This window comes from Coregonus lavaretus, assembly GCF_964263955.1.
Source record: "Coregonus lavaretus genome assembly, chromosome: 24".
NCBI lineage: Eukaryota > Metazoa > Chordata > Actinopteri > Salmoniformes > Salmonidae > Coregonus > Coregonus lavaretus.
Genome location: NC_140011.1, coordinates 21,107,471 through 21,128,188, shown reverse-complemented (window position 1 = coordinate 21,128,188; position 20,718 = coordinate 21,107,471). Strand labels below are relative to the sequence as shown.

Below are 20,718 nucleotides of genomic sequence, written 5' to 3'. Positions count from 1 at the left end.
CGTTGATTCAACCAGTTTTTGCCCAGTGGTTAGTTTCATCACAACCACCACCATAGCAGCAATAACACATTGATTCCTATGGTAACACTTCAGAAACAGTATTATTCCTTTGATACTTCCCTAGCACAACTTTGGATTCTATGGATGCTTTACCCGCATAGTTCAATCCAGATGAACAACTTGGCAAGAGGATGCAATGTTTACACTTTGTTGTGATGCTATAAATGCACAAGGCAAGCAAAAGCAATCCACAATCACGCAGTTGTGGAAAAAGTACCCAATTGTCATACTTGAGTAAAAGTAAAAATACCTTAAAAGAAAATGACTCAAGTAAAAGTGAAAGTCACCCAGTAAAATATTACTTGAGTATTTGGTTTTAAATATACTTAAGTATCAAAAGTAAAATTATAAATCATTTCAAATTCCTTGTATTAAGCAAACCAGACGACACAATTTTTTAATAAATTTTTTATTACAATAGCAAGGGGCACACTTCAACAGTCAGACCTAATTTACAAAAGAAGCATTTGTGTTTAGTGAGTCTGCCAGATCAGCGGCAGTAGGGATGACCAGGGATGTTCTCTTGATAAGTGTGTGAATTAGACCATTTTACTTTCCTGCTAAGCTTTCAAAATGTAACGAGTACTTTTGGGTGTCAGGGAAAATGTAAGGAGTAAAAAGTACACTATTTTCTTTAGGAATGTAGCAGAGTAAAAGTAAAAGTTGTAAAAAATGTAAATAGTCAAGTAAAGTACAGATACCCCAAAAAACTACTTAAGTAGTACTTTAAAGTATTTTTATTTAACTACTTTACACCATTGCAATCACGTGCAATGAGATTGCTGCAGTCTATGGGATTAAGATTATAAAATAAAAAGGTGGCCATTCATTTACCATTTAATCATACCAATCGAATCACTTGATTGACTGTCCCCTAAAAATAGAACCAAACAGAAACACAGTCTTCCTGCAGACTAGTGGTAGTGGAGGATTCCGATGGCTGTAGCCTGGGCAACAGGGCAGCCTAGAACAGAAGCCCAATCTGACCCCCAATCACATCCCCTTCCCTCAGCACCATCTGCTGCTGCTGCTGCTCCTGGGGCGTCATCAGCTTACTGTGCAGAGGGAGGGGGGCATTAGTATTGAAAAGACACTTGAGAAGAGCCATGTGGCTGGAACAGAGCCCTTATAAAACGGGATGAGACGGGGGGCAACCAGGGTTGTTTGGGGAGGTACAGATTATGAAATATTGTGACACAGGGCAATTAAAGCCGCCTCTGCTGCCCACCTCTGCACATTAGACACTGCACATATCAGAGCAGCTGTGAAGTGCTGAGATAGAGAGATAGAGCGAGCACCAGCCCTGTTGGGATGCATAGGTGCAGAGCACATGCTTTCATATCAGTGCATGAACCTCATGGGGGTATTACTATTGACATTGCATTAGGCTTCAATCTCTCTCTTAGTGGTGCAGATAAGTGAATAAAGCGTCCTACTACTCCTATTTCTGCTCTGTTCTAGTTTAGTCCTGCATGGACACCCTTTGGGGGGGGGGGGGGGGGGGGGGTCTGCAGGCGCTTGCTGTCTGATGGGGAACAATAGCCCCAGCTGCACACTGCACTGGGCCACTAATTAAACACACCATTCTTGGGGGCTGATTTGATGGCAGCCTTTGGCAGCTCAGTGCAGGGCTGCAGATCTGGAGGTCAGATAGGAGCGCTACTGGGGGGGGAGGAGATGGAGAGGGTGGGTATTCAGAGATAGAGTGACAGAGTTGGGGCATGAGGGCTGGGGCAGCTGTTGAATAGTACATACAGGCACAATGCTTAAGAATGACATGAAGCATGCTGGGCCAGAATGACTTTGGAGTTTGTTTCCAAAAGCACAAAAGCCCCGGAAAGTTCTGCATTTCCAATGAATGGCGGCTATTCACAAATGGCATGTTCCAGGAGCAAAAGAGCACTATGAAAAGCTGGATATATTTCTTCTTTGTTTTGTTCGGCTGTGACATATAAACGTGTGTATGGAATAATTACTTATAGGATTGTTTTTTGTTATTCTCTGTCATCTTTAGGTGTTTGGTAAGCAAATACCCACATGGGCACCGATGTCAATTCAACCTCTATTCCACATTGGTTCAACGAAATGTGATTAAAATTACATAGAAACAACATTGATTCAACCAGTGTGTGCCTGGTGGGTAGCTACTCAATCGAATCACACTTATACTATTACACAAAACGACCTTGTGAAAGTTTGCTCCTTATTTTAGAGTGGAAACTGAATGTTTCAACCAGAGCTCACATGGACTGCACATCTCTTAATGTGTTGCAGTCATTTGGTAGCACACCTGACACATACTGTAGGTCTGGAGTGAATTCAATAGATAATTCAACTAATAGTAAACATAATTGGCACAATATCAATGGTCCACATAACAACCAAAGGTACTTCCATCAAACACCACCACTCTAGTAAAAAAGTAGAACCCTGGATCTGAGTGAATCTTAAACAGCCATAAGACACATTAGCAACACCACTATCCTCCATCCACTGCCTCTAAAGCCACCACATGCAGTCTGCACCCACAGGACTGGTTAGAGGCAGTCCTCAGTACACAACACCTATAAATACACACATTGACCATGGAAGTTAGAATCAGGTGCAAACTCCGGTTCACAGCACCAAAGTAAACTCTCTCCTAATCCTGCTGCAACATGCAATTGGAAGTAGGTATGCATTATGTGCACCATGGTCATACACACTATAAGGAAATGTGATCAATGTGAATAGGTGTGCCTAATTACCATATGAGGGAATAAGTACGGCATTCAACCACATCTCAACTCTTAAGTGACTGAGGACATAAAGTGACAGTTAATCATAATATAATAATAATAATATGCCATTTAGCAGACGCTTTTATCCAAAGTGACTTACAGTCATGTGTGCATACATTTTTACGTATGGGTGGTCCCGGGGATCGAACCCACTACCCTGGCGTTACAAGCGCCATGCTCTACCAATTGAGCTACAGAGGACCACATCAATGTATTATTGATCAATCACTCTGGTTACCTTCCATCTGATTAGTGACAGACACTACAATTGTTCTCCTGTACTGCTGTGTGTTAAGGCACAGGCTCAAGCTCTGTATGTTTGTGGGTATGTGTGGAGGAGAGGTCTGTTAGGGCTAGCAGATATGGGGATCAATTCAATCGAACCTTCATAATATCACAGAAGGGTTTTGGGTGCTGTAAAAACATACTACAATCCACCGTCTTGGAGTTATAGTATATTTTTTTACCTGATGTAGTTCTGTCCTTGAGTTGTTCTTGTCTATTAATGTTCTGTATTATGTCATGTTTCATGTTTTGTGTGGACCCCAGGAAGAGTAGCTGCTGCTTTCGCAACAGCTAATGGGGATCATAATAAAATACCAATAAAATACCAAATACCAAGATAGACCCCTCACAGGTAAATGCTTCCAGTGGTCAGAATAGATGTGGGCCTGCATAAACATGGATATAACAGGCCATGATGATAGGTCAATTAGGATAGAATCCAGTACATCAGGCCTACGGGATGTCCAAGTGTTGGGTAATGGTTAGAGCACCAAACAGTGTGTAAGTGCCAATGGTTATTTACGAATGATTGTTGGGAGACTGATTTGATACGACAGTTGAATTTGTTTTTAGCATGGAGAGAACATTCAAGATCCAAGATTTACGCTTAACTTTTTATTGATCATTTTGTCATACATTACATTTCTAAAGTGAAACCTTTAGAAAATAACAAATGTATTCAATCATATATCTTCTTTCTTAGTTTTTGACAATCAGGAATTCAACAGTAAAACATTTTATAGAACAACAAATGTAATATATCTTTATTTTTAGTTTTTGACATAATCAGGAGTTCAACATTGTAACATTTTCGATAATAACAACTGAAATAATATTTTGTTTATATTCTCAAATTAAATGTCTAAAGTGAAACCTTCAGATCATTACAAGTACATTTATTTTTCTCTTTCTTTTTTTAGTTTTTGTCATATTCAAATAATCTAAAGTGAAACCTTTAGAGAATTAAGACAATTCTGGAAAGTGGGAAGTATATCGCTGAATGCAATGGTGTTATGCTGCTCAGCAAGAAGACATTTTAAAAAGTCAGTTCTTAAGAATGCTTCTTCTTGGCACCGCTTCTACTCCTACTGCGCGTGCTTCAACGTGCGACGTTCGCTCTGTGGAACACAGGATGCAGAACTCGCTTCTCCTATCTCTCCAAACCTCATCCGCACAAAGAATGAGGGCCGTTTGTCGCTCTTGTGACATACCTGACCTCATTCACATAAAGAATGGAAGTCATCTTGGCATGGACGGGACAAGAGACGACGAAATCACGGGGGCCCATTCGGGCTGGCCACGCACTGCCTGGATCGGAATCCTCCTCAGGAGTATCCAGGGATGAGAAACAGTGTCATCCTGTAAAAGGATGAGTATTTCCTTATAGGTTGAAGGTTTACAGCATCTCAAGATAGAAGAGTAGTCCCAGATCAGCGCTTAGGGAGGGTGATCTCTGGAACCCAGTCGTTCACACTGCGGCTCTCCTCACAGAACAGGTGCAGCTTCTCCAGAGCAGGGTCCTCCCAAGAACCATCAGCTGAGTTCTGTTGACAAACAAGAGGGGAAAGGAACATTAGTCACATGGACACAATGAATGGTTTAAATCATTCTCTATTATTAAATGGTTCAATAAAGTCAGTTTGAGTTGAAATAGCACATACTGTGATAAGACAGCAGTGGGCATCTTCAAGCTGGCCAGTCTTGTCACCAACAATCTCGGCCAGGCGCTGCATGTCGTTCACTCTGACGATGCTGATGTCGTTGTCAAAACAGTAAGACTGGATGAGGGTGAAGTGGATCTGGAGAGCAATGTCACACTCCCACTCCACATCGGTGGCCAGGACGCAGAAAGACACACTGTCTTGGTCACTGTTGAGATAAAAAAAAATAACTTTCATTAGTCAATGTTATCATATAATAAAACAATGATTTCAGTAATGAGTAAATGTACAAAATTAAGCACAAATTCAGTACATAAAACACTTACTCATTCATTATTTTGGCACTTTCATAGACACCAACAGTGAGGCGATCCTCACACTGGGCAGACTTGAGAGCTTCCTTCAGAGATATGCCAATAGCTTCCATTTTGAAGTTTGTAGAGCCCAATTCGAGGATATGTTGATCAGGTTTCAACAGAAGAGTGTTTGTGCTATTTGTAAGAAATAGCTAGTATTTATAGGGAGGACGTGGCACACTAGCGTTCTGTGATTGGCTGCTGGGAGACAGTGCGCAAGAGACCCCCTAGCAGGCTCGTGCCTATAGACAAAACCTCGGAAGAAAGGACAGGGCAGTTTCCGTTCGATTGAATGGATCAAATGCAGAACTCCCTGACGTTTATCTGATGTACTGGATTAATTAATTCCGATTTGTGCAGGGTCGGTTTGGATGATGAGATTATTAGCCTACTGTAATATCCATAATAACCATCCATATCCAAGTGACACATTTAAGGCTTCCAAACTACATAAAGATATCGCTATACTTTCTAAAGCTGGTCAATTTTTCTGGTGCATACTTCATGATTTAAATAGAGCAAATGCATGATATATCAAGTAGATTTAGCATACATTTAGCATACAACTTTATGTATTAAGAAAGATTTCTGGAAAAACGTAATATTATTGTGTTACTTACTTAAATATACAGATAACTGACAACTTGTAGGTCTATACAATTTTGTTGATTAGGCAAGTATTGGAGAACAGAATTGGCCCAACGTTCCTATTTGCATCCGATTATGGCACGCGCCGCTGTTTTGCATTTGTAAAACCATGGTTGACTTCAGGCGCGTGGCATTTGGAGATGCCTGTATCTCTCTCCATAGCAACAAGATCCCATCTGTCCGTGGGGGTGGGGGAAGGTGAAGGTGTCAACAAAGAAAACTTCTGCTGCACGATACAAGCAGAGATAAATCGGCACCTGCAGAGCACAATGGCCAATGACCGCCGCAGATATTACGCATAGGCAACATAAAACGTTTGTCTTTAAATAAGAAATTGTAATAGAGCGCATTAGTAACCTTAACGGGTAAAACGCACAGAAGCAAGTGCAATAGTTTGGAAATTGCAATATTGTAGAAGTCTCGCTGCTTTCCCTATATTATTTGATTGCATAATATACCCAAAGTATCCTACATTGTGACCACAGTGTTTCAACTTGCAAGTTGCAAACCCAACTTCATCTTGTGATTAGGCAATGAACCAACATGATTGCTACTACTAAATTAATAGAACGTTGCTAATAGAAAGTAGGCTAGTTGAAGTTATCTGCTTGTTTGGCTAATTTGCATCTGTACAAAGAACTTTTGAGCCATGGGTCAATGTGCAGTTGGCTATGTCATTCGCCCGAGCGAGCCATGGCTTGAGCCAGGAACACCTGTCACGCGCTGCTGGGGAGGGGGCCCCATCTGGCAGATGTGCTGCTTCATGAACAATGCGTCCTATATCGACTTGCACGCGCCTGCCCTGTTGCCATGCTAGGTTGAGCCTTCCAAAAATAGCCTAGTCATTGAGCTGCTATCAGATGATTCAAACATTGATTCAAGGAACCCTATCTTTTATGTTTGTAAACTGTTGTGCATTAGGCTAACCTATGCAATGCTATGGGTTGTTGTTGCCTGCAACATGGGCCATTTAAACCTCTCAACTAATGATTGCCTGATAATAAACCAATGATAATAAACTACTCTAATTGCTATAATCAATTCGTTTATTTTGTAGCAAAATAACCTGCTTTAATCAAAACAGCATATTTATTTATTAGGTGTGTTTATGCCCCAAACATTTCTGAATGATTCAATCTTGGGCTGCAACTCATGCGCGTGGCCTCTATTAAAGATACGACTACGCCTATCAGAGATTCATAGTCCTGAGTTTTGACCATACGCTCACTTTATTTACATTTAAATTGGATCAAAACTCAGACAACAGACTTTTTCTTCAAGCGAATGTAAAGACTCGCGGACAATAGGAACGGGGGGGTCCTCATAGCAACAGTCCTCCATCTGCTGCGCTGCTATCCACCAAACAATGGAGCTGAATCAATCACCGCGAACCTGTTATCTCGACCCTCTAGAATTACACATGCAGCAGTCCTATTCTAGATTACGAAAGTGGATCAAATTAGGCCAAACTGCGTAATATTTGGATTTGTGTATAGGCTATTAGGCTTTATCCTGCAAATATAACTTGGCCTGAACGGTTCACGTGCCAGTTGCTCAACATTTATAATTACTTGTATGGCAAAGCATAGATATAATCTTCATTGGTCCATGTGGCAAAAGTAAATAAATAAAAATTCGGACAGCTGATGGCAATCACGTGGTTAGTGTAGGCCAGCAGTGATGATTGTGCGGCACGCACAGCCTCCTGGCACGCGCTGTTAATTTGCATTTGTATTGAGAGCGTGATAATAGGAGTTTCTGCGTGCACAAAAGGGTCCGTTTTTGGTTCTACAGATGGCCATCCTCCACCTGCCCTCTCCAAACGGGGAATGGTGCGCCTTCTCCACACTTTACTTTCACTATATTATTGTTTGTGTTTAGACATACTTTCACCTAAAACTGAAACATACAGAATCTAAATCAGAGACAAATCGGGCACTTTTAAGCACTTTACAAAGTTTTATAATATCCAATTGTCAAACTTTGGAATTTTAGAGCGTCTGCTAAATGACGTAAATGTAATGTAAATGTCGTTTCAGTAGGCTTATAGACTGATTTAGCCTAATAAATGATCAAATGCATCTCCAAAAGTATATTTTGAGGCTATTGGCATTAATTAGTGTGTCATGTGAAACAATCAAAACTCAAGTAAATTTGTGATGCAAAATATGACTGCCAAAATCTCCATTTATTGAGTTTAAACTGGGAGAGAAGTCGAAATATTATCTAAATCCATCTTAAATAAATACAACATTTTTTGTTTTCGGTTGGCGAGCATGCCCGGCACAGAAAAAGACGTGCCATGATGGCCCCTATCAATCTGCCATGAGCCGTGTGACAATAAAATTAGCATACCATTTCGCCATTCAGGTCAACCAATTAGGGCGCTGCGTATTCACAGCGGCCACTAGCCCAAGGGTATAAAACGCAGCACAGTCCCTTCAGAATCACTCGTCTTTTCTGATTTACTCTCCGACTACACTACCTCCCTCTCACGAAGTTTTGGAATATTCAGCATCATCATGACTCTTGAGGAAGTTCTGATCCAGAAGCCAGCTGAGCGTGCCCAGTGCACTGGCAAAGTCCTGGAGGAAGTTCTGCTCTCTGCTAAAGACAACGACTGCCTGACCGTTGGTGTCTATGAGTCTGCTAAAGTTATGAATGTGTAAGTATGAGCTTCTTGAAATGCTGATGTAAACTTAATTTCTATCTATGTTTGCTAAATTTGAAGTCATTTTGCATATACTTATGGTGCTTCTATTTTTTTCTTTGCAGTGACCCAGACAGTGTGTCTTTCTGCATCCTGGCCACCGATGAGGAGTGGGAGTGTGACATTGCTCTCCAGATCCACTTCACCCTCATCCAGTCTTACTGTTTTGACAATGACATCAGCATCGTCAGAGTGAACGACATGCAGCGACTGGCCGAGATTGTTGGTGACAAGACTGGCCAGCTTGAAGATGCCCACTGCTCTCTTATCACGGTATGTACTATTTCAACCCAATCTGACTTAAAACATGCAATAATATATAGTTTTTAACTGTTCATTGTGTCCATGTGACTAATGTTCCTTTCCCCTCTTGTTTGTCAACAGAACTCAGCTGATGGTTCTTGGGAGGACCCTGCTCTGGAGAAGCTGCACCTGTTCTGTGAGGAGAGCCGCAGTGTGAACGACTGGGTTCCAGAGATCACCCTCCCTAAGCGCTGATCTGGGACTACTCTTCTATCTTGAGATGCTGTAAACCTTCAACCTATAAGGAAATACTCATCCTTTTACAGGATGACACTGTTTCTCATCCCTGGATACTCCTGAGGAGGATTCCGATCCAGGCAGCGCGTGGCCAGCCCGAATGGGCCCCCGTGATTTCATCGTCTCTTGTCCCGTCCATGCCAAGATGACTTCCATTCTTTATGTGAATGAGGTCAGGTATGTCACAAGAGCGACAAACGGCCCTCATTCTTTGTGCGGATGAGGTTTGGAGAGAAAGGAGGAGCGAGTTCTGCATCCTGTGTTCCACAGAGCGAACGTCGCACGTTGAAGCACGCGCAGTAGGAGTAGAAGCGGTGCCAAGAAGAAGCATTCTTAAGAACGGACTTTTTAAAAATGTCTTCTTGCTGAGCGGCAATAACAACCGTTACATTCAGCGAAATGTTTCCCACTCCAGAATTGTCTTAATTCTCTAAAGGTTTAACTTTAGAAATGTAATAATGGCAAAAATGAATATAAAAAAAATGATAAATATTAAACTTATAATTCTCTAAAGGTTTCACTTTAGAACGTTTAACTGTCAAAAAAGAAAACAAGGAACTAACACATAATTCTCTAAAGGTTTCACGTTAGAATGTTTTGCCTAACTTTGACAAAAAGAAGAAAAAAATGAACGTATGTTATCTGTTTATATATGTTTATGCTTGAGAACATTTCATTATGTTAAAAATGAAATACATAATGAATTATAATTATTTCAATGTTTTAATTAAGGAATGTTTATGTAAAAAAACGAATACCCTAATAAAACTGAATGAATATTGTATTTGTTGTCATGTGTTTTCAATCTCATTACTAAGTTTAGAGGGTAGCCTATGCCTACTTAGTTATGGTGGGGAGGTTATTGGGTTGACAAAAAAATGTGCTCAGCAGGAGCTTATGTCTGTCAACTGCTCGCTGTTGTCACATCAGTAAAAGTCTGTGTTCCCTCCCTCCCTCCCTTCTTGGCTCATCTGCATGTGTATGGGGGGCGCACAATAGCAGCGTGCGCTCTGCTGTCACATCCAGCGGTCCACACAGAGGGACTATTGTCTGACTGGCAGATGTCTTTGTAGCCACAACGTGCCATCTGCCGCTTTCTGCAGGTGAGGCCGGACGAGGGAGGAGTCAAGGGTAGTTTGGGGGCCAGAGTAGACTGGTTTGGGGAGAAGGGTGCAACTGCAGACCACAATTTGGGGCATTCCTGTATGTGGGCATTCTTGCATCTGCAGAAACCCCTCCTTATTCTTCTATTGGTCACTTCTTTAAGCTTTGACTCCAGCACATAGGCGGGAGGCAGGGGCACTCCGCCGATAAACCCCACAGAAGAATAAGAGGCGGGGGCGACAACGGTAGTGTCCTTTGCCCCCGCCTGTCATGCACTGTTTTCCTGCAGTTCTGTTAACGACGGCGAGGGCAGGTGTTCGGCAGACGGGAGCGATGGACACTGTGAGCTGGCTTCGCCAGCTTGTCCTAAGGAGTACTCCAGTACACAGCAGGCAGGGGCGACACCGTGAGCTAGCTGGCTAAGCCAGCTCACAGTGTCCTTTGCTCCTGCCTGCTGAACACAGTAGCTAGCGGTAGGCGGGGGTGACACTGGTAGACAGTGTCCTTCGCCCCCGTCTGTCGGGCATGGTTTTCTCCGGTACACAGCAGGAGGGAGGCAGGGGCGACACCATGTGTTTGCAAGATAGCACACAATGTCGCTAACTAGCTAGCACACAGTGTTGCCCCAGCCTCCAGCCTGATGTGCTTGGGGGAGCCCCCGCCTGCTGGCACGGTTTCCGCAGGTACACAGCAGGCGGGAGGTGGGGGAAACACTGTGTGCTAGCTAACTAGCAAGCTAGCACACAGTGTCACTAACTAGCAAGCTAGCTGGCAGAGCACCAGATGATAGCCAGCCCCCTATTTAAACCCCCAAACCGAATAGTGTGCAACTGCAGCCCGCAATTTGGGGTGTTCCTGCAATTCGGGCTATTGTTTACATGGTGTCTAGCAGGACACTGGTGAAACTTTTTTAAACACTTAATACAAAGAAGCTGGATAGCAGCCCTAAATCTGCTTGCATAAGGTTTACATTTGACCTCCACCTGCTTCAGATTAACAAAACCTGCATGAATGTCAATTAAGTCTTTATTGCACTTTATTTAGATTTTTTTTAAATATTCAAGCATCAGTAAGTCACAATAGTAGAAGTTCCATTTGGTGGTTGAATATAATACAGAGACAAGCACCTGTGCATAATCAGTCTTCTCTAAAGGCAAGAAAAATCACAAAGACAAACAAGCATACTGATTTCAGAGACTATCGATGTCTCATCAAACAACTAAGGAGTTGTCTAAAAGCAATGCTCTTTCAGCACATTCTTCATATTTCATGCTGTCTGTTCTGCTATGAATAAAAGTATATAAGTATCATTTATATACTAAAAATGGTGCTTTTTAAATTCATTTTGATGGGACTCATTATTTCATCAGGCACGTTTACACCTCTATTTCAGCTTCAAAAGATTTCAAATAACAATCTTACTTTGTTAGAGACATCAATCCTCCACAACTGTTCATATACAGAGGTTCCTATGTTACATTCATACTTTCATCCCAAAGTGCAATAGAACATTTGTAGCTGTATGACCCTGAGTGAATGTTCAAAGGACCTATGTCCAAGCTGGTCACTTACTGAAGGACACATAACCTGGAGGAGTGCATCAGACCTCTGTAGGCTCGGAGGCCCTCTCTCTTAGGGTCCCGGATCAACCCTCCGACCACGGGCACAGTCTCGGCGCCACGCCTTTTCTGGGCGCGGTGTAAGAGGATGCGGTAAAGTCCGGTGATGGGGCTGCGGCTATCCTTGCCCTCGTTGTTGCGTATGTGTTCCATGTTGACACCCAGCTCCTCCAGGGAGGCCCTGATCTCCTCCTCCTCATCATCCAGCTCCCCTGGCTCTGCATCCGCTAGGCGCAGAGGGTTGAGGGGGAACGGTGGCACCACAGTCCACGGGTACTCCACAGGAAGCAGCCAGTCACAGCCCAGCATCTGGTCCACCGCATAGCGTTCCGCTGGCACAGGCTTCAGGATGCCCCGGATCAGCCGCTGGCATGGGCCTGGCACCCAGGGCGGGAGGGTGTAGACCCCCCCTATAACAGCAAGCCTCAGCTTGCCAATGGTGTCGGCTCGGAAGGGCATGGTGCCAGTCACCATGAAGAAGAGCAGGACACCCATGGCCCATACGTCCACTGGCGGACCCACATAGCACTCGTCCCTGAAGAGTTCAGGTGCGGCGTAGGGGGGAGAGCCACAGAAGGTGTCCAGGGTGTCGCTGCAGTTGGTGACCATGGTGCTGAAGCCAAAGTCAGCCACCTTCACACAGCCATTACAGGTGTACAGTACATTCTCAGCCTTCAGGTCCCGGTGGATTATGTTTTTGTCATGCTACAAACAAAAACAATACACATACTGTAAGAAATAATTTGATGATTTAAATTGACTAAAATAATACCTTTATATCAAGAATCTCTGTATTGGACTGTAATAAGACCTGCGGTCACATTGCTGATCCTACAGTAAACAGTGTATTCGGAAAGTATTCAGACCCCTTGACTTTTTCCACATGTTGTTACATTACAGCCTTGTTCTAAATTAAATACTTTTTTACGTCATCAAATTACACACAATACCCCATAATGACAAATCCAAAACGTTTTTTTTTCGAAATTTTTGAAAATGTATAAAAACTGAAAAACTGAAATATGACATTTACATAAGTATTCAGACCCTTTACTCAGTACTTTGTTGAAGCACCTTTGGCAGCGATTACAGCCTCGATTCTTCTTGAGCTTGGCACACCTGTATTTGGGGAGTTTCTCCCATTCATCTCTGCAGATCCTCTCAAGCTCTGTTAGGTTGGATGGGGAGCGTTGCTGCACAGCTATTTTCAGATCTCTCCAGAGATGTTCGATCGGGTTCAAGTCCGGGCTCTGGCTGGGCTGCTCAAGGACATTCAGAGACTTGTCCCGAAGCCACTCCTGTGTTGTCTTGGCTGTGTGCTTAGGGTCGTTGTCATGTTGGAAGGTAAACCTTTGCCCCAGTCTGAGGTCCTGAGAGCTCTGGAGCAGGTTTTCATCAATGATTTTTCTGTACTTTGCTCCATTCATCTTTGCCTCGATCCTGACTAGACTCCAAGTCCCTGCCGCTGAAAAACATCCCCACAGTATGATGCTGCCACCACCACGCTTCACCGTAGGGATGGTGCCAGGTTTCCTCCAGACGTGACGCTTGGCATTCAGGCCAAAGAGTTCAATCTTGGTTTCATCAGACCAAAGAATCTTGTTTTTAGTTGCCTTTTGGCAAACTCCAAGCGGGCCGTCATGTGCCTTTTACTGAGGAGTGGCTTCTGTCTGGCCACTCTACCATAAAAGCCTGATTGGCGGAGTGCTGCAGAGATGGTTGTCCTTCTGGAAAGTTCTCCCATCTCCACAGAGGAACTCTAGAGCTCTGTCAGAGTGACAATTGGGTTATTGGTCTCCTCCCTGACCAAGGCCCTTCTCCCCCGATTTCTCAGTTTGGCCTGGCAACCAGTTCTAGGAAGAGTCTTGGTGGTTCCAAACTTCTTCCATTTAAGAATGGAGGCCACTGTGTTCTTGGGGACTTCAATGCTGCAGAAATGTTTTGGTACCCTTCCCCAGATCTATGCCTCGACACAATCCTGTCTTGGAGCTCTACGGACAATTCCTTCGGCCTCGTGGCTTGGTTTTTGCTCTGACATTCCCTGTCAACTGTGGGACCTTATATAGACAGCTGTGTGCCTTTCCAAATCATGTCCAATCAATTGAATTTACCACAAGTAAACTCCAATCAAGTTGTATAAACATGTCAAGGATGATCAATGGAAACAGGATGCACTTGAGCTCAATTTCGAGTCTCATAGCAAAGGTTCTGAGTACTTATGTAAATAAGGTATTTCCGTTTTTTCTTTATTATAAATTTGCAAAACATTTCTAAAAACCTGTTTTTCTTTGTCTTTAAGGGGTATTGTGTGTGGATTGCTGAGGATTTTTATTTGTTTAATCAATTTTAGAATAAGGCTGTAACGTAACAAAATGTTGAAAAAGTCAAGGGGTGTGAATACTTTCCGAAGGCACTGTATGTGTATTCAATTGAATGCTACGGACCATGTGTTTGATGGCGGATAGGATTTGTGCGAAGGTGATCTTGGCCTCGGCTTCTGACAGCTTGCCCTCGGAGCAGATGTGTGTGTGGAGGTCCCCTCCCCCGGCATACTCCAGCACCAGGTAGAGGCGGCTGTGTGACTCCACCACCTCGTACAGACGCACCACATTGGCATGCTGCAGGGCCTCCATGCTGGAGATCTCCCTGGAGAGCAGCCTCTGGGCCTGAACGTCCAGCCGCATCTTATCCAGCACCTTGATGGCCACCTTGTCTGGGGGGAGAGAAGGTGAGAGGTGTTGGACACTTGAGACAGGTGTTTTCCTCAGTTCATTTTCAATGTGCTTTACTGTGGTGGTTTCACAGTCACATTAATGAATTGCTATGCTGTTATCATCATTACATGGATGATGATACCAGCTGCACTGATTAATTGTTGATGCAATTTTGCACGGTCAGCAGTGTGGCCTTTACCTTTGGTGAGGGCGTGGAAGGCCATTTTGACGTGGGAGAAGGTTCCAGAGCCGATCTCACCACGGACCTTGTAGAAACCAATCCTACGGCCCACAATCAGCTCCTTGATGGTCTGCTCATCCTGACACATTTTGATGGTGAGCTTCTCCAGGGGGGTGAGGCATAGGGGCGGGGTATCCTCCTCCTCATCCTGCCGACCTAACGAGCTGACTGACAGGCTATAGCGGCTGTGGAGAGTCTTCCTCCTGGTGGACACCTGGTACTGGCCCCCTGGCATCCTTACTGCTGCTCAGGTCATGGCAGATTATGGACTGTGGACAGGAAACAAAATATATACAGTCATCTTGAGAACCCAATACTCCACAGCATTATGGATGACCTAGACAGTAACTATGAACTGAATTATATAGAGGAGAGCGTGGTGTAAGTTGAGGCATTTTTTTAAACATTCAGCATCATTCAGTCAAGGAAATATAGTATTCTTTCTAACAAAGATACAGTATCTACATATATTTCAAGATGTTGTGTATTCTTGGAAATAATCAGAATTAATGTAAACATTACCATTTTGGAAACATAGCTTGTACAAAAAAAAGTGGTCACTTGGCACAAATTACACTGGGTTAAGCTGCCTACAAATGTCTGTTCTGAATGAAATCTTACTACCTTTTTAAAACCATGTCTATCTTAATTTCCCAAAACACAATTCAACACAATCATAATCATTTTTTTGTCTTTTAATAATTTTAAGCATCTTTTAACACAGGCGTAACACCTAACAAACACTTTTAACATAGGCCAGGCAAGGGAGGGTATTTTACTGAAATTTCAGAAGTTTAGCAGTAAACTACTAGAATATTGGTATCTTTGAAGGATTTTATTTAATCTATCAAAATACTTCTAGTGATTCAGATTATCACAGATGTCTGTAATCATCTCTGGCCCTCTCTCTGGCATTATCACATGTAAAATACACAGAAAAAAATATAAACAATTTCAACATTTTTACTGAGATACAGTTCATATAAGGAAATCAGTCAATTGAAATAAATAAATTAGGCTCTAATCTATGGATTTCACATGACAGGGAATACAGATATGCATCGGTTGGTCACAGATACCTTAAAAAGAAAGTAGGGGTGTGGATCAGAAAACCATCATTTGCCTCATGCAGCGTGACACATCTCCTTCGCATATAACCTTATTCTAAAATGATCAGGCTGTTGATTGAGGCCTGTGGAATGTTGTCCCACTTGTCTTCAATGGCTTTGCGAAGTTGCTGGATATGGCGAGAACTGGAACATGCTGTTGTACACGTCGATCCAGAGTATCCCAAACATGCTCAATGGGTGACATGTCTGTTGAGTATGCAGGCTATGGAAGAACTGGGACATTTTCAGCCTTTAAGAATTGTGCACAGATCCTTGCGACATGGGGCCGTGCATTATCATGCTGAAACATGAGTTGATTGCAGCTGATGAATGGCACGACAATTGGCCTCAGGATCTCATCGCAGTATCTCTGGGCATGGAAATTGCCATTGATGACATGCAATTGTGTTCGTTGTCTGTAGCTTGTGCCTGCCCATACCATAACCCCACCGCCACCATGGGGCACTCTGTTCACAACATTGACATCAGCAAACTGCTCGCCCACACGATGTCATACACGCTGTCTGCCATCTGCCCCAGTACAGTTGAAACCGGTATTCATCCATGAAGAGCACACAGCGTGCCAGTGGCCATCGACAGTGAGCATTTGCCCACTGAAGTCGATTACGACGTCAAACTGCAGTCAGTCAAGACCCTGGTGAGGACAACGAGCACGCAGATGAGCTTCCCTGAGATGGTTTCAGACAGTTTGTGCAGAAATTATTCGGTTGTTCAAACCTACAGTTTCCTCAGCTGTCCGGGTGTCTGGTCTCAGATCATCCTGCAGGTGAAGAAGCCTGATTGACATATCTAGGCCCTGACTGACAGTTATGCTGCCATTGTTGTTTTAGATTCCTCCAGTCTCTCTCCAGTAGAGGACATTTCTCAGTAGAGACATTTCCAGTTATTCTAGAGCCAAACTTCCGTTTTGAGCGCGTCACTTGTCTCTGTGCTGCGCTGTTTGCTGCTACTTGGCTATCTGCTAAACTTTACGGGTTTTACTTTTTAAAAACCGTTTAATCAATCTTCATTTAACACATTTTACCAACGTCTTAGTTATGTTTAATACTTTTTTTCCTCCCTCAACTTTTTTTCATTCAATTTTTTCACCCCGGACGCTTTATCTGGACATGGTTCTACAGGACTTCCACCAGCCAAAGCTAAGTAGTAACATTAACACTATGCCATCTAATTGCAGTCGCTGTACTCATAATATACAGGAAAACTATCGCCTTATGGTGAGGATGGCCGTGCTGCAAGCCCCGCTTCAGATGCAATCGTTAGGCAAGGGCAATTTAAGCGTAGGAAAGGATGAAACAGCATCTGTGCCACCAGTAAGTACAGATAGTAGTAGAAATCCCCTCGTACAGTCCCCGCAGCCGGACAATTTTCTCAAGGTTTCTGGGACAATGCTGTCGGCATGCTCAACCGCTCATTCAGCCGACAGAAACGTTCAACCGGTTCTCCCAATTAAGCAACGAGTCGGAGTCAGAGGCCGAGCCTTCTCAGGTCTCTCCTCCACTCGTTACCGGGTCTGAGCCATCGAAGACTCCCACCATAAGCTCTGACAAATTGAAAACCCTAGTCATTGGCGACTCCATTACCCACAATATTAGACTTTAAAAAATCATCCAGCGATCATACACTGTTTACTAGGGGGCAGGGCTACTGACGTAAGAGTATAGGGATATTGTTATTCATGTCGGCACCAACGATGTTAGGATGAAACAGTCAGAGGTCACCAAGAGCAACATAGCTTCAACGTGTAAATTAGCTAGAAAGATGTGTCGGCATCAAGTAATTGTCTCTGGCCCCCTCCCAGTTAGGGGGAGTGATGAGCTCTACAGCAGTCTCACAACTCAATCGCTGGTTGAATTTGTAGATAATTGTCCCTCTTTCTGGGACTCACCCACAAACAGAACCAAGCCTGGCCTGCTGAGGAGTGATGGACTCCATCCTAGCTGGAGGGGTGCTCTCAACTTATCTACCAACATAGACAGGGCTCTAACTCCTCTAGCTCCACAATGAGTTAGGGTGCAGGCCAGCCTGCCAGCTTAGTGGAGTCTACCACTAGCACAGTCAGTAACCTTAAACACAAGGCCAAATATACACTGGAGTTGCTTACCAAGACGACATTTAAATGTTCCTGAGTGGCCTAGTTACCGTTTCGACCTAAATCGGCTTGAATATTAATGGCAAGACTTGAAAATAATACTATATAATAATAGGAATACCTGGGATAGTATAAAAGTAATCCTTCTATCCCCCCAATGAAAAAAAATGAAAAAAAGTAAAGTGGTTGTCCCACTGGCTATCATAAGGTGAATGCACCAATTTGTAAGTCGCTCTGGATAAGAGCGTCTGCTAAATGACGTAAATGTAATGTAAATGTCAGTGTAGTCAGCTCAGCTTTCCCCATTGAGACCGTGACTGTGCCTTGATCTAGGTTGAGCAAAACTTAACGGGGTGGTGTTCGCCTTAGCAATCTCACGGAAATAAAGACCTTCTCCATTCCTGTCATTATTGAAAGAGATTGTGATATCTCACATCTCAAAATAGGGCTAATTAATGTTAGATCCCTCACTTCCAAGGCAGTTATGGTCAATGAACTAATCACTGATCATAATCTTGATGTGATTGGCCTGACTGAAACATGGCTTAACCTTGCTGAATTTACTCTGTAAAATGAGGCCTCTCCTCCTGGTTACACTAGTGACCATATCCCACGCGCATCCCGCAAAGGCAGAGGTGTTGCTAACATTTACGATAGCAAATTTCAGTTTACCCCCCCAAAAATGACTGCGTTTTCGTCTTTTGAGCTTCTAGGCATGAAATCTATGCAGCCTACTCAATCACTTTTTATAGCTACTGTTTACAGGCCTCCTGGGCCTTATACAGAGTTCCTCACTGAGTTCCCTGAATTCCTATCGGACCTTGTAGTCATGGCAGATAATATTCAAATTTTTGGTGATTTTAATATTCACATGGAAAGGTCCACAGACCCACTCCAAAAGGCTTTCGGAGCCATCATCGACTCAGTGGGTTTTGTCCAACATGTCTCCGGACCTACTCATTGGCACAGTCATACCCTGAATCTAGTTTTGTCCCGTGGAATAAATTGTGGATCTAAATGTTTTTCCTCATAATCCTGGACTATCGGACCACCATCTTATTACGTTTGCAATCTCAACAAATAATCTGCTCAGACCCCAACCAAGGATCATCGAAAGCTGTGCTATAAATTCTCGGACAACCCAAAGATTCCTAGAGGCCCTTCCAGACCCTCCACCTACTCAAGGACGACGGAGTACAAAAATCAGTTAACGACCTAACTGAGAATCTAAATGTAACCTTGCGTAAAACCCTAGATGCAGTCGCACCCCTAAAAACATAACAACTTTTTTCACAAGAAACTAGCTCCCTGGTATACAGAAAATACCCGAGCCCTGAAGCAAGCTTCAAGACAATTGGAACGGAAATGACGCTCCACCAAACTGGAAGTCTTCCTACTAGCTTGGAAAGAAAGTACAGTGCAATATCAAAGAGCCCTCACTGCTGCTCGATCATCCTATTTTTCCAACCTAATTGAGGAGAATAAGAACAATCCAACATTTCTATTTGATACTGTCGCAAAGCTAACTAGAAAGCAGCATTCCCCAAGAGAGGATGCCTTTCACTTCAGAAGTGATTAATTCATTAACTTCTTTGACGAAAAGAGCATGATCATTAGAAAGCAAATTACAGACTTCTCTTTGAATCTGCGTATTTCTCCAAAGCTCAGCTGTCCTGAGTCTGCACAAAACTGCCAGGACCTAGGATCAATGGAGACACTGAAGTTTTTTTATCCTATATCTCTTGACACATTAATGAAAATAGTCATGGCCTCTAAACCTTCAAGCTGCATACTGGACCCTATTCCAACTAAACTACTGAAAGAGCTACTTCCTGTGCTTGGCTCTCCTATGTTGAACATAATAAATGGCTCCCTATCCACTGGATGTGTACGAAACTCACTAAAATGGCAGTAATAAAAAAGCCTCTCTTGAAAATGCTAAACCTTGACCCCGAAAAAGTAAAAACTATCGGCCTATATCAAATCTCCCATTCCTCTCAACATTTTCTGAAAAAGCTGTTGTGCAGAAACTCACTGCCTTCCTGAAGACAAATAATGTATACGAAACGCTCCAGTCTAGTTTTAGACCCCATCATAGCACTGAGACTGCACTTGTGAAGGTGGGAAATTACCCTTTAATGGCGTCAGACCAAGGCTCTGCATCTGTCCTCGTGCTCCTAGACCTTAGTGCTGCTTTTGACACCATCAATCACCACATTCTTTTGGAGAGATTGGAAACCATAATTGGTTTACACAGACAAGTTCTTGCCTGGTGTAGATCATATCTGTCGGAAAGATAACCGTTCGTCTCTGAGGATTGTTTGTCCTCTGACAAATCAATTGTACGTTTCGGTGTTCCTCAAGGTTCAGTTTTAGGACCACTATTGTTTTCACTATACATTTCACCTCTTGATGATGTCATTCGGAAACACAATGTTAACTTTCATTGCAATGCAGACAACACACAGCTGTACATTTCGATGAAACATGGTGAAGCCCCAAAATTGTCTAACCTGGAAGCCTGTGTTTCAGACATAAGGAAGTGGATGGTGGCAAATGTTTTACTTTTAAACTCGGACAAAACAGAGATGCTAGTTCTAGGTCCCAAGAAACAAAGAGATCTTCTGTTGGATCTGACAATTAATCTTGATGGTTAAAAAAAACGGAAGGACCTCTGCGTTACTCTGGCCCTTGATCTCTCTTTTGATGAACATATCAAGAATATTTAAAGGACAGCTTTTTTCCATCTTCGTGACATTACAAAAATCAGAAACTTTT

At 43.1% G+C, this 20,718-nt stretch overlaps 3 protein-coding genes across 3 annotated transcripts in view; 1 reads left to right on the top strand and 2 right to left on the bottom strand.

Annotated features, from left to right (window-relative positions):
• Positions 1-4,555: 4,555 nt before the first annotated feature.
• On the bottom strand, positions 4,556-5,213 carry LOC311099738 (growth arrest and DNA damage-inducible protein GADD45 gamma-like; the record flags this gene model as incomplete). The annotated part of the gene is made up of 3 exons (XM_084140475.1): positions 4,556-4,669; positions 4,787-4,994; positions 5,113-5,213. The coding sequence occupies 3 exons, from the start codon at positions 5,211-5,213 to the stop codon at positions 4,556-4,558; spliced, it is 423 nt and encodes a 140-aa protein (XP_083996601.1).
• A 3,099-nt stretch (positions 5,214-8,312) lies between these two features.
• On the top strand, positions 8,313-8,998 carry LOC311099722 (growth arrest and DNA damage-inducible protein GADD45 gamma-like; the record flags this gene model as incomplete). The annotated part of the gene is made up of 3 exons (XM_084140460.1): positions 8,313-8,455; positions 8,566-8,773; positions 8,885-8,998. 3 exons carry the CDS (start codon positions 8,313-8,315, stop codon positions 8,996-8,998), a joined length of 465 nt encoding a protein of 154 aa, XP_083996586.1.
• A 2,233-nt stretch (positions 8,999-11,231) lies between these two features.
• The window catches only part of LOC311099682 (serine/threonine-protein kinase NIM1-like), a 30,998-nt gene continuing 21,511 nt past the window's right edge, over positions 11,232-20,718 (bottom strand). Inside the window, exons 5-7 of the mRNA XM_084140400.1 lie at positions 14,677-14,987; positions 14,208-14,476; positions 11,232-12,468 (exon numbers count right to left, since the gene is read on the bottom strand). Of these exons, the coding sequence (XP_083996526.1) occupies positions 11,713-12,468; positions 14,208-14,476; positions 14,677-14,953 (1,302 nt within the window). The 5' untranslated portion in view covers positions 14,954-14,987 and the 3' untranslated portion in view covers positions 11,232-11,712. The remainder of the gene's footprint in view (positions 12,469-14,207; positions 14,477-14,676; positions 14,988-20,718) is intronic.